Source organism: Lygodium microphyllum, chromosome 5 (genome assembly GCF_053477565.2).
Source record: "Lygodium microphyllum isolate KBCC chromosome 5, Lygodium_microphyllum_v1.1.10, whole genome shotgun sequence".
Lineage (NCBI taxonomy): Eukaryota > Viridiplantae > Streptophyta > Polypodiopsida > Schizaeales > Lygodiaceae > Lygodium > Lygodium microphyllum.
Genome location: NC_141139.1, coordinates 26,449,470 through 26,462,718, shown reverse-complemented (window position 1 = coordinate 26,462,718; position 13,249 = coordinate 26,449,470). Strand labels below are relative to the sequence as shown.

The 13,249-nt window shown below is 41.9% G+C and overlaps 1 protein-coding gene across 13 annotated transcripts in view; it reads left to right on the top strand.

Moving 5' to 3' along the window:
* LOC148035630 (uncharacterized) overlaps positions 1–13,249 on the top strand; it is a 174,889-nt gene that overhangs the window by 130,283 nt on the left and 31,357 nt on the right. For 9 of the 13 annotated variants that reach the window (XR_015690850.1, XM_087677609.1, XM_087677614.1 and 6 more), the window contains one exon: positions 12,024–12,178. Coding sequence is in view for 10 of the 13 variants with exons in the window: in XM_087677609.1 (XP_087533735.1) it covers positions 12,024–12,178 (155 nt within the window). In the remaining 3 variants the exon portion in view is untranslated. Of the gene's footprint in view, positions 1–12,023; positions 12,206–12,329; positions 12,525–13,249 lie in introns of those variants that run through there. The other 4 variants (XR_015690852.1, XR_015690851.1, XM_087677607.1 and 1 more) reach the window with 4 other exon arrangements.

Genomic DNA, 13,249 nt, shown 5'->3' with positions numbered 1-13,249 from the left:
TTAGCAACAAGAAGCAAGCCCTATCCATATACTGCTGATCAACGATGGAGAAAGGTTGATTTTCCCCTCTTTCTTCTCTCATAGTGTAAAGAAATCAGTTCTTATCATTGCATAATAGATAATGCATGTGTGTTTGTACATCTTTGCATGATCTTGTGAGATTGAGAATTACTTCTCCTCACTCTTAGGTTGATTGTAACTGAGCTCTTCCCTAAGGGACTTGGGTTGAGCAAAAATACATTCTTTCGGGGGGAGGGGGGGGAGGGGGGTTTGCCCATCTTCAACCCTCAATCTTGTCTCCATTACTTTTATATTTTCATGGCTGTTATTTTGTGAGTAATTTTCATTTTCAGCTTTAAGTGTTCATTCTCTTTATATTAAATCTCGAAAACAAGCGAATATCATAATTGTTAAGCATACTACGTTGTTCGGGGCGTTTACAGCTCCCTTGTCTCAACAACCTATAGATGCTGTCACCTTCTGTTGATTGGTCTTCTTGAGTCCCTGTTTGTCTCGAAAGGTCCTCCAATGGCTACAAATCAGACCATCAATACCTCCTCCCCCTCTCTTGCAAGTTGAATCCACTAAAAATGCCTCTCTCTAGCCTCTAAAGACATTTTTCAGTCTTACATGGGTATTTTTGACAAGTGGCAGCCTTTCCAAATGGTTTTTGCAACACTCGATAATTAAATATTACTTTTGAGTCTTTAAATACTAAAAATTAATCTAATAATTCTTTCAATGCCTTGAAAAATAATCTGAGTGGCCAATAATTAAATTGGCTAGGCAACTTCCATTCGCGAGTGTCTTTGTGCCATCTTTGACTATTAGATTGGTGCTAGGTACCATTAAACGCTACTTCTCTAGTGTTACCAATTGACACTTATGGCCAAATGAATGACCTAGGCCAACAACTGACACCAGATACCACCAAGTACTTGTGCGGGATAACTTATAGCAAGTTTTTCCTTTGAGATCTTGTGATTTCCTCGAGTCTTGGGCTCTTAAATTTACTCTAACCCTAGTTGCACCTCACTTGTGCAACATTTACTTAATCATGTGATTAAAAGTTAATCCACCTGTTAAGTGAGCTTTCAAAAATACATGTCCTCATGATAGAATTTTCGCTAACCCCAGTTGTACCTCACATGTGCAACATTTACTTAATCATGTAATTAAAAGTTAATCCACATGTTAATTGAGGTTTTAAAAATACATGTCCTCATGACAGCCCTCGCCCTTGAAATCCTTGCAATCGTTCTCGATTGCACTACCATATGCTGTAAAACCATGGATGGGCTTATACATCCATGCCTAACTCCTCTCACCTATCTCTAGAATATGTGCACACTATGTCTCCGTGATCACGATGCAAGCATATGCCTCCACGAATGCCAATCTAAAGAAGTGAACAAGGTCTATGGTGGATCCTCACAATCACTCATATGTAACACTCTATAAAAGGTAGTGACGACAGTGACAATCGCACAGACTTTTTCCCAAAACTACTCATTGAGTTACAAGCGTTGCATGGCTTTGGCCTCCTTTATCTCATGCTTATCCCACTCATTCTATAGAGTGGATATTAGTGTCTAGCATAAGGCAGGGATTGCAGTTGATAAAGACGCTCGAGCAGAGTTGAAGAAGGCTTCTTCAACTTGAGTGTGCCATGCTCGCGGTATATCGCAAGTACCTTTACCTTTACCGTGAAGAAGGTGATAGTTGATGTAGGTCTGTGAACCATGGTTTTCACTCGCTTGAGCTTCTTGATGTTCTCCATGAGCAAGTCCAAACAATAACTTACACATGGTGTCCACACAATTGTGGGAAACTCAGCCTGAAGGAAACGGACCATGGACTTACAATTTGATGCATTGTCGAGAACAGCTTACGCTACATTTGAGGGGCACACCTACAACTACAAATTAGTAGTAACAATACTTAGATGTTAGAGAGAGAAAGAGAGTGTTGAGCTTTGAAAGATTCAACTTTCAAGATTTAAGTATTAAGAGAGATAGAGGTTTGGGGGAAAGAGAGAATCGAGATAGATACTAGAGAGAATAGGGAGAGAGAGAGTTATGAATGAATTATAATGAAAGAAAGTGAAACAAATTTAGCAGACAATGTATAGTTGAATGATACCTTGTTGAATGTGGTAGTAAAAGAATGAGCATTATGAGCCTCTTGTTTCTCTCCCCCTCTTGACGGTGTCTACAACCCATAAAAAGTAAGTGCCGAGTGGACATGAGATGAGACGAGTATGTTGATGATACCTTGTTTCTTACAATCACTCCATCCGTCATCGTTGAGAATGAAGCAACCATATTTTATCCATGAGCCCTAATGGAATCAAGGGCTCTATCAATTTCCTCCTCTTTGTCAATCTTTTTCATCCTCATGTCATTGTATGTGATAGTGGTCCATCCTTCACATGGACGTAGATTTGCAATGGCTTTTACCATCTTCTTTCATTGCTCTTGCTTTAGGACATTGAATGCAAGACTGCATTGAATCATCGTGTGTACAATTTCAACATCTATAAGTCCTTGTCTTTCTCTAAGAAAAGCAAGCGATCCACACACATGACCAGGAGCTTGAGAGAGGATTGCTTCTTCAGTGCTGCATAAGGCTCCGCTCATTGGCTTTTGTTGGAGCTAGATGTAGATGTTGAGCCCCCACCACCAATGGTGAAGGCTTGATTGAAGATACGCCCACATTGGATCATTCCTCATTAGTAGGCATAGGAGTTGGTGTTGATACACCACTTCCTCCTCCTCTTATGCATCCCCCTCTAATCATGGCGAGAATCCTGTTGACGATGTTTTGAGGGATTTCCTTGAATAGAGCAACTTGTTGCCTTGTCTTGGAAAGACATTGGAGAAGCTGGCGGGTCACATCACTTGTATAGCACTTCCCGGAATACTTGCACGTCCATTGGTGGGAGTTGGCCTTCTTTGTGTCCCTCTCCACATGGATGGCATGCAAATTGAAGGCTTCATGCTTCTCATAAGTCATGATGTTGATGTCGGATGGAGAGGCCGGAGGGAGAGTGAGACGCTTAACTCTTAGCTCTTGAAAGTTGAAAAGAGGGAGAGGGTTGGGGTAAAGTCGAAAGAGCAAGAGTGAGAGAGAGGGGATGGGAGAGCCTTGAGCCTTGAGCCTTGAGCCTTTATAAGGTGCGGGAGAGAGGAGAGAGTGAGAGGCTAGAGCTTCACAAATCACAAATCACTACTAAGATTCAAGGTCCAAGGGAGGGAGATGAGAATGGCAAATGCTTGCTAAATTGGGTTGGACGTATGGAGGAGAGGAGCACTTTTTGTAGACGAGAGAATGGTCAAAAAGTCAAATAGGGGTCAAATAGTCATAGGGTTGCCGATGGAATGGAAGGGGGGATTGGGGTAGGACTGCATAGCTGGTAAAGGGGGTGGACTGAAGTATCCATGGCTTTCCAACCCCCTAAAGTGCCACATAGGATGACATGGACCCAAAAACGCGCAGGCAGGAATGCATAGGAACATGTAGGAACATGACAGACACGGTGGCTAGAAACAGTTAGTTTGACCGTACGAATTCATATGGATATGCAACCTATTCGTATGGTATGATCAATACTGTAGGACATACGAAGGCACTTATGATGAAAAGTACAATATGGTAGGGTGCGGTGAAATATGTTACTAAATGGTACCTTAAGATTTCTGAAGGTATGATACAATAAGAACATGTTAGTCTATCCTAGAAGCAACTTGAAACCTACTATTTTTTGACAAAATAAGGTTAAAAGTTTATTTGAATGTCAAATAACCTAATCCCATGGAAGAATCATATTAATGTAAGGAGCATCTAGCTCATTCCAAAGTACGGTTGTAAGTGATAGTTAGAGGTGTTGCTTGATTAGGCTGTGTTAGGCTCTATGTGTTGCCGTGTTAAGCCGCTTGTGAGCTCAATCCTATTTGTCTAGTAAATCCTAATGGGTTCACCAAAATCCATTCAATGTGTGTTTGATTTTGCCTTCAAGACCTTATTAGAATGCTACAAATCATTTGGCAATTCAACAATTATTGTTGATGAAGCACATCCCAACTCGAAATGGATTCTCCTTGAGATTGGTGCGTCCCAGATTTATGGGGAACAACAACTCTTCAAGTTTAAGGCTTCTACACTCTACATAGAGGAGCAAGGCATTCTCATGGTATGGAAAAATTTAGTAGAAGATCAACATGTGAATGTACTTTCTTTAGTTTTGTCTAAAATCCAAAAAAGACAATAAAAAAAGCACTATCCAGATTTGCATTTAGGCTATATAGCAATTGGTATTATTTCACTCTTTCGTAGAGGATTAAATGTCTCTTGCATGGTTGCTATATTAGCTACTAGGCATGGATATGATAGTAGGTGTTGCTGCATCTCCATTATCCAATGGCTCAATCTTCTTTGAACTAAGACCTAATTATGTCATTGCCATGGATGACCCATATCTTCGTGACCTTCTCATGCTACATATTCGAACCATGGGACTCCACATGAAGACATCTCCAGCTCATTTAGCAATTCGGTATCGTATGGTTTTTAGATGCATGTCATTGGCAATTCCTAGAGTATTAGGAGGTGTGAGTTCCTCCAAAGATAAGGGTCAGACAATTGTCATGGAATTTGATGAAAGTACTCAAAGTTTTAAGCGAGAGGGAAAGAGAAGGAAGCGTGAATATTGGTACTAAGAAAGCATTATGGACCCGATGTGACAACTGTGGGAATATGCTCCATAGGTTCTACCCGCGAGTGGGTCACACAATACCTTTGCTTCTAGAACAAGCAATTGCTACTTCAAATAACTAGAACGATAATCAATCCCTATAACCATTAATTCTGCAGTGGCATTTAAGTAATGCCCCTTAATTTCGCCAGTTTCAACCTGAGACTTGAAAAGAGCTTCTGCTACGAACAAGAAACGATCCCTCCAACGCATATGAGAAGAAGCCTAATTTATCATCAATGTTTTGAGTTCTTTGCTATCAAAAGCAACTTGTAGACAATATTATGGATGTGTTAGCAGAATTACAAACACAAGCTGTCGATAGTGGTCCCAAACTAGTCAATCAAATTAGAGTCTCTTCTACCAAGCCTGTGACACATAGAGTGAATGCTTTAGCATTAGGTGGACCCATTCCTATGATTTGTGATCAATTAAAAACATGCCTAAATTTTCCCTATATGTTGATGTTCTATTGGATACATGTTCAAGCCTTACTATTGCGCTCTATGAATTATTTCTCTTGATTGTATACAGGTATCTAGTCCCATCATAATAGAGCTGTCCAATAACAAAAAGGTCACTCTAATCCATGTCACTTAAGCTTATCTTCATTTAAGTCATATCAAGGTCCCTATTGAAATACTGCTGATGGAACAAATGAGGTATGACTTGCTTCTTAGTACTGATATCCTTCAACACTTGGTTCCATATATATTTTGGCATGAACATTTTACTACCTTGTATTCTAGGAAAAAAGCAGATATCCCTCTACTCACCAAATTTGGGTAGAGTATCTATTCTATTGTTATTGAGCTTCCTCATCACCAAAAGATTGAAGCTATAGAAGAGGACTGTATAAAAAAAATGCAAAAGGTATGCTCCTAAAGTTGAGAAAATCATGACTCATCTTGGCTCCTTCATGCATGAAGATCCACTAATGTTTAGAGAAAAAAGAATGGCCTATGCTATAGCTCTACTGCTGAAAGCTAATGCTACTTCTACTAAAGTAGTTCACCCATGCATGAAAGAGGAAGATTTGGAATTATGCAAGCAAGAAATTCAGACTTTGCTCTCAAAAGGATTAATTGAACCCGCCAATTCACCTTGGTTGTGCCAAGCCTTTTATGTCAACAAGCACTCTGAATAGAAAAGAGGAAGGAAACACTTGGCCATAAACTATAAACCCCTCAATGCTTATCCTATTGGCCATGGTCATCTAATCCCTTTGAAAGATGTATTAATTAAGGGGATCAAGAAAACTAACATTTTTAGCAAATTTGATCTGAAATCAGGGTTTTGACAACTTCCCATCAAGCCAGAAGATGGGTATAAAACAGGGTTCTGTGTTTCTCATGGACACTACTAATGGGCTGTCCTACCCTTCGGCATCAAGACGGCTCCCACCTATTTCCAAGGATGGAGTGATTCCGTCCTTTCTAAATTTCCTTTCTGCTTGGTCTATATTGATGATATTCTAATTTTTTTTGAGACCATTCAGGACCACATTCAACATCTGTAACAATTTGCTAAAGCAGTTGTTGACGAAGCAAGCATGGTACTCTCTCCAACCAAATGTATCATGTTCACCACCTCTATAGAATTGTTAGGCTTACAGATCCATCATGGAATCATCAAACTGCAAGACCATGCGTTAAAAAAGATATTGGAGTTTCCCTCAGACCTGACTTCAGCAAAAACAGCTATGACAATTATTGGGTTGCTTAAATTGGCTTAACTCAGCAACTCCCAAGTTAGCTCTTTACACGAAAGATCTTTATCCCTTATTACAAAAAGATTAGTTCCATTGGAAACCCTTGCATATTGTGGTCCTCAACAAATCAAGAATCTTCCTTCACTTCATCTACCTATAGGATTACATTTAATCCTTTTTGTTCATGCCAAAAGGTATATGGGACCAAGTGTTGAAGGATATCAGTACCAAGAAGCAAGTCATACCTCATTTGTTTCATTAACTGTATTTCAATAGGGACCTTGATATGACTCAAATGAAGATAAGCTTTAGTGACATGGATTAGAGTGACCTTTTTGTTATTGGACAGCTCTACTATGATAGGACTGGATACTTATATACAATCAGGAGGAAGTAATTCATAGGGTGCAATAGTAAGGCTTGAACCTGTATCTAATAGAGCATCAACATATAGGGAAAATTTAGGCATGTTTTTTAGTTGAACACAAATCATAGGAATGGGTCCACGTGATACTAAAGCATTCACTCTATGTGCCATAGGTTTGGCAGAAGAGACTGTAAATCAATTGACTGGATTGGGACCACTATCGACAACTTGTGTTTGTTATTCTACTAACACATCCATAGTATTGTGTGCAAGTTGCTTTTGACTGCGAAGAACTTTTTTAAAAACTTTGCATAGTGAATGTAGTTCTTGTTGCATCTGTTGAAAAGCTTGAACCATGTCTATGCTCTCACGTTGGACTTCTTGGCTAGGTTGATTGAGGGATTGCATAAATTGAGCTATGGTGCTGGAATGATGTAGTTGATCCCCAACGAATATGGGACAAACATATTACCTTTTTTGATAGTGTTTTAACTGAGCATACTTGGTTTAGGTAGATCATAAGGATATTAACATCCAGTGGAGGCCAAAACTAATCTAAAGGACAAATCAGGTACGTTAATTATCATTTGTGTATTCCACTTGGGGTGCCAAAAGGCATAGTCAGCTCAAAAGCTAAAGAAGGAAAAAGTAAAACTAAACTCTGAGATCAACCTTTCCATAATTAATAGAATTACCTGTTGAGAGAGAGAGAGAGAGAGAGAGAGAGAGAGAGAGAGAGAACCTCGTCCTGCTTGTGTCAGGGCCTGTGTACTGCCTTTAGTTGCCTGCAAGCTGTCGCAAACCCTTGCACAACCCCTTTCATCCTGCCCCGGGCCTGGTTCTGTGCCAGGCCACCCTCAGCCTGTGTGCTAACAGAAGCCCCCTGCAGGAAACTGCATGCTGTTTTGACCTGCGTGCAGACAGAAACAAAGAGAGAAACCCCTTCTGTAGGGCAGCGTGTTCTTTCCTGCTCAGTGTGCAGTTGAAGCCAGCCAGAGTGCGGGACAGTGAGCACTTCAGAATTGTGGCCACCCTGTAACAGCTCTGCTGTTTGCCCGCATTTCATGCCTGTTTGTCCAAGGCCTGCTTCTGCAAGAGGTCTGTTGATACCTCCTAACGGACTGCACTGATTTGCCCCGTGGCCGGAGATCCGGCCATGGATGTCGAAGATGATGTAGTGGTTGTTCTAGATGATGCAGTGGAGGAAGATATGGTGCCCTGCACTGATCAGATGGCTTCATCTCCCCACAAGGTTCAGCCATCGACCAAATGCAGCAAGCATGAAGAATTTGCTACAGCTTCTGAGGCCCTTTCCTTGGGTAATGCTCCAACACGTTCATGACACCCATGCAGCTTCTACCCCACCGGATTTACAGCAGCCTAATTGGGATCAATTGCTAGAGTTTGTCAACTCTCTTTTGGGGGAGTATGTTAATCATAACCATCAAAGTGTGCTTGCTTGTGAGGAGGAAGAGATCTTGGATACACAGGTGAATACCGGGGAGGTTGTCCGATCCTTTTTTGCCTTTCATGACCGAGGTGTCATCCTCTTCTTCTTTGGCCAAATTCATGTTCTTGGCTAGGATTCGTCACTGGTTGGAATCCCTTCTTCAGAGTGATGGTGTGGAGGAGATTTTTGCTGGTTAGTGTGGGTTCTATGAGGTTGTGCTTTGTTCTCCCTTGACTTGGGATTTTCTTCTCAGCTGTGTATGCTATTGGTTCTATGAGGTTGTGCTTTGTTCTCCCTTGACCTGGGATTTTCTTCTCAGCTGTGTATGCTATGGAATACAGCTATAAAGAGGTCTAATTGGATGCACCTCAGCTGCAACAATATGCGGCCCCTTTAGTTTCGACTGAAGTGGGGCACTTTTGTTGGACAATGCTTCTCTTGTGGTCAATTGGGTCACTTCTTGGCAGAATTTGGCAATCAGAAGAGTATCTTGGTGGACCAGCCTGTGGATCAGAATTAAAATGAGCCTCCCTGTCTTGCTAAGAGACAGACTACTCAACCCACCTAGTCTAAACCCAAGTAGCCAGCCCCTCCTTCACACAGGGATGGACAGAAGGCTGATGCAATAAAGGAAAAGCCAAGGAGACTTTGGTGCCTACAGTGTCTGCTAGCCCTTCCTTATCACTAGACTTCCTCCACACTTACTCGTGTTGTCGAGACAAATCCTCGGATGTACTGATTGCGAGAATCCCTACTACAACCCCGAATCCATAACCCCCTAAGAGCAGCAACAGCAATACCGTGCCTGTGGCCCTCCAACCCAGTTGGCTTTTGATCCTGCTAGTTGTGTCATCACTCCATGGGACTGCAAATATCATGCTCCATTTCCCACCCTGCAGATGGACCTTCCTCCTCATGGGCTGCACCTTAGAGGCCCAACCCTTTTGTGATGCTAGGCAACTTCTATGAAGATGCCATCTTGGAGACATTGGCTGTGATGGTACAAGCCCGTGCGACAAAATCTTGGCTGCACCCTTGAGCCTATTAGTTTGTCTAGTCTTGGGTGCCTCTTGCAAACTTGTCCTATGTTTTATTGAATCCATTGTACTTGGTCTACATATGATGGTCTAGAGCCACACTACACTTTATAACCTTGTTTTCTTGTACTTTTTTTCGTAATTAATATAAATTACCCATTATGGAGAGAGAGAGAGAGAGAAAAGAAAGAAAGAAAGAAAGTTATATTAACGTCTTCTAAAGACCAAAACTGGCCTATGAGACAAACTGTGATACAACTGATGAGGTCCAACTATCCAAAATAAAAGTGCTGAATGAAAAGCTAAAAACTGGAAACTGAAAATACGGTGCTGTGAGTGTGATAAGTGTCGTGTATGTGTATGTGCGTATGTAGCTCTGGTACTCCAGATAATGGCTACAAAAGGGGAACAAATGTCGGCTGTGATAGGGGAACAACTGTCGGCTGTGATAAAGTGGTGCGATGTGTATATGTAACAGATGCAGGGAGATATACTATCCTCGGATGTAGTAGCAGTCGTCGAAGTCGCTAATAGCAGGTGATCCCTTCTGGATGCAGGATGTGGTACATCGGCGGTGGAGAAAGAGCAAACTGGAGGTCTGAGATCCAGTATGTCGAGTGTCGTCGGATCTCAGTCTGCTGTCGATGTAGATCAAGAATCCTCCGGATCTCCTGTCGGTGTGGCTGTGGGGTCCGAAACCCACGGATCCTCGTGCGGCGTCAGGTGCGCTGGTCCTCAGCCTGCTGTAGTGTGAGCCCGGAGGTCTGGCTGGAGGCTGGTACAGTAGCTCTCACTCTGTCTGTCTGAAAGTACTGTGTAATAGTCGTCTGGGTGGGCTCCTCTCTGACTGGGACCCGCTGTGTGCTCTGCTCTCTGATGTGCCATGCCTCTCCTAGAAAATGGCCAAATGATCTTTGATCCATATCAGTCAGAGAGGGGCCCACCCTGAGAGAGAGAGAGAGAGAGAGAGAGAGAGAGAGAGAGAGAGAGAGAGAGAGAGAGAGAGAGAGAGCCGATTCCACCAGTGTGGAATCGGCTCGTCATCGATTTATTTCTTGCCCTCTCGCGAAGAAAATCTGGTCTTTCTTGTCGGCAGTTTGGCGTGTGGTGGCCGGTCTCTTGCTACGCCCCTTTGATTGGGTTTTTGGCCAGCCCAAATACCCCACACCGACATAGTCACATACGAAGATCTTGTTTCACTTTCTTAGATATTGGGGCTGTTGGCATAACTGGACCATTCGGAATGCTTTTATTTTTTATTCCGCCTCTAATGTTTAGGGGCATATAGCCAGGCTTAAAGGTCTCTTACTCTGGCAGATAGATCTTATTCGGCTCTCCGACTTGCTCCCTCGGGAGGACTTACTTCCCTGGCATATGGCAATCTCCGCTGCGTCTTTGCCATGACTTTTTGTAACTTTTTTGGTTGTTTACTTCTTGTAGCGAGAGAGAAGAGTTTTTGCACACGATGGCATAGAACCATCGTGTATCTTGTAATCATGTAAACTTGTACTTTTTTCGTAATTAATACAATTACCTTTTACGAGAGAGAGAGAGAGAGAGAGAGAGAGAGAGAGAGTGTGTGTGTGTGTGTGTGTGTGTGTGTGATGAAACATTGCTTCATCTTTTTGCCTCTTGTCTAGTAGCACGACAAATTTGGTGTTTTATTTCTCGTGTCTGGCTCTCGGCGACTCAGCTCCGGATAACAGACCGGTCATGGATTATGGAAAGCTGACCTCCGTGCTTTCTTTGCATTCTGATTATTCCTGCCTATTCCAATTCCTTAGATGGACTGCCTTGTGGCATATTTGGCGTACTCGGAATGCTTTTCTTTTTGATTCGGTCTCGGACATCCATGGTCATGTGGCCCATATTCGAGATTTAGTGCTATGGCAGATTTCTTCTATGATATGAGTTGACTTGGTTCTTCCTGACATTGCTGCCCATTGGCTGGCCATTGTTTGCTCTACACCAGCAATGTGATTTTCTCTTTGTGTCGTAGTCCTAATAGTCTTTCGTCACTTTCTTTGAGGACATGATGGTCTGATGTAACAGAGAGAGAGAGTTTCTCGGATGACCTGATGGTCTGATGTAACAGAAAGTAAGAGATACACAGAGAGAATGCTGACCTAATGGTTTGATGTAAATATTTACTACTTAATTCAATTATCTTTACCCAAAAAAAAAAAAAAAAGAGTGTGTGTGTGTGTGTTTTGATGTCACTCTGGTGAGTCACACGGGGTTGATGTCTTTCTGTAGCGCATGGGTTTTTTTTGGATCCCTCAAGGATATAGGGACTTGTGGGACCATTGCAGCCCTTCAAACTTCTTTATCTTTCTCTCTCTCTCACACACACACACACACACACACACACATTGTGAGTTCTATCTTAGATGTTTTAAAATTGAAATTGTGTTTTCTAATACACTTGATCAATCATCAAACTAATATCCTTCGTATCTAAAATATATATGTTCAAAATAGCAAGACATTGACCACTATATCTACACCTTGATGTTTTCATATTGTATTTGACACATGGTATTGTAACTTAGAGAAATACTTGTGAATGATTTTTGAAATCATAGTGTAATGCAATTACGACAAATTACAATTTTGTTTCGGCTTGCAAGATGATGTTGTGATTTTGCAGATGATGCTAAAAGTGCAATTTTGTTGGGGCTTATAAGATGATGGTGATTTTGCAGATGATGCTAAAAATCAGCAAGCTCTAAATATCATCAATCATCTCATTCAACATTCTTGTTGGCTGAACATACACTACATGCCTCCAGATTCATCTGTTTTTGAGATTCGTGTTAAGGACGGTTATGGAGCTCGTTGGATAGGAGATGGGACAAAGGTATCCTCTCAATATGCAATTTTGAAGGTGAATGAAAATATCTAAAGCTAGTAAATCTTAATCCATTTCTTGTGTTAAAAAACTGTAAACAAATCTGAGGTGGCCAGTGTGTACGTGAGCTTACTGTTTTCTTTTCCTATGGTCTACAAAGGCTTCCGTGTAAGACTTCAAAGCACAATAGATAGACAGGACGTCCTAGGCAGGTGGGGTGGATCTAGAGGGTGACATTCTCATACAAAAGTAAGGGGAGGAATGGTGTCTATGGCATGCAGAGCCAGTGAAACCCCCTCCTTGGCATCCTTTTGAAGGTTCCAGAGTTGGATCTCAACAGGTGAATGATATCAAGGTAGACGTGTGATTTACTCTGTTGAGTGAGTTCTCTGCTTCTTAGTCATCTATTTGCATATCATTGTTTATATTTGCCACACCACTATGCTGCTGATGACTTCTCATCTGTGGCTCATCTGCTGGACTGTCTGTGGCAAGCTTGCATCTGCGGTGAAGTTTCCGAGTGATTCCAATAGCTGGGTGGAAGGTGACGCCTTGCTAACCAAGTGCCTGCAGTCCTGTAGGGTCCATGAATAAAACTAAGTCACCCGACTTTGACTGAGACTGTCCCAGAGTTTTTGGCCAAACAAAGAAAGCCATACCATTGGCTGAAACTGTCCCAGATTTTGTGAAGATGGTGAATGCCATAGAAACGAAAAGGATGATGTTTTACATGCTTCTTAAGATGCCAGCTCTCTGTCATTTTGAATCTTGTTGCCTCAGTCTCATGCACCATTGTAGTTGGTCATGATGTGCCTGGTTCACACCAAGCAGTGTGCTCTCTTCCATGCCACTAGGGTGAGGCTAGATAGATCAAGGCTAAGGTTGAGCCAGAGAGAGCACAAAATAGATATTTATAGATAACCCTAGACATAAATCTCTTAACAAAAAGAAACCCTAACCATAGAGGTACTAGGGCCCTAATTGTCCTAAGCATCCTGAGTGACAGTTTAGGCTAGCTAGGGCATCGTTAAAGGCCATCAATGTGTAGCCAATGGATTGCCCAGAAGACGTGTGCATGCC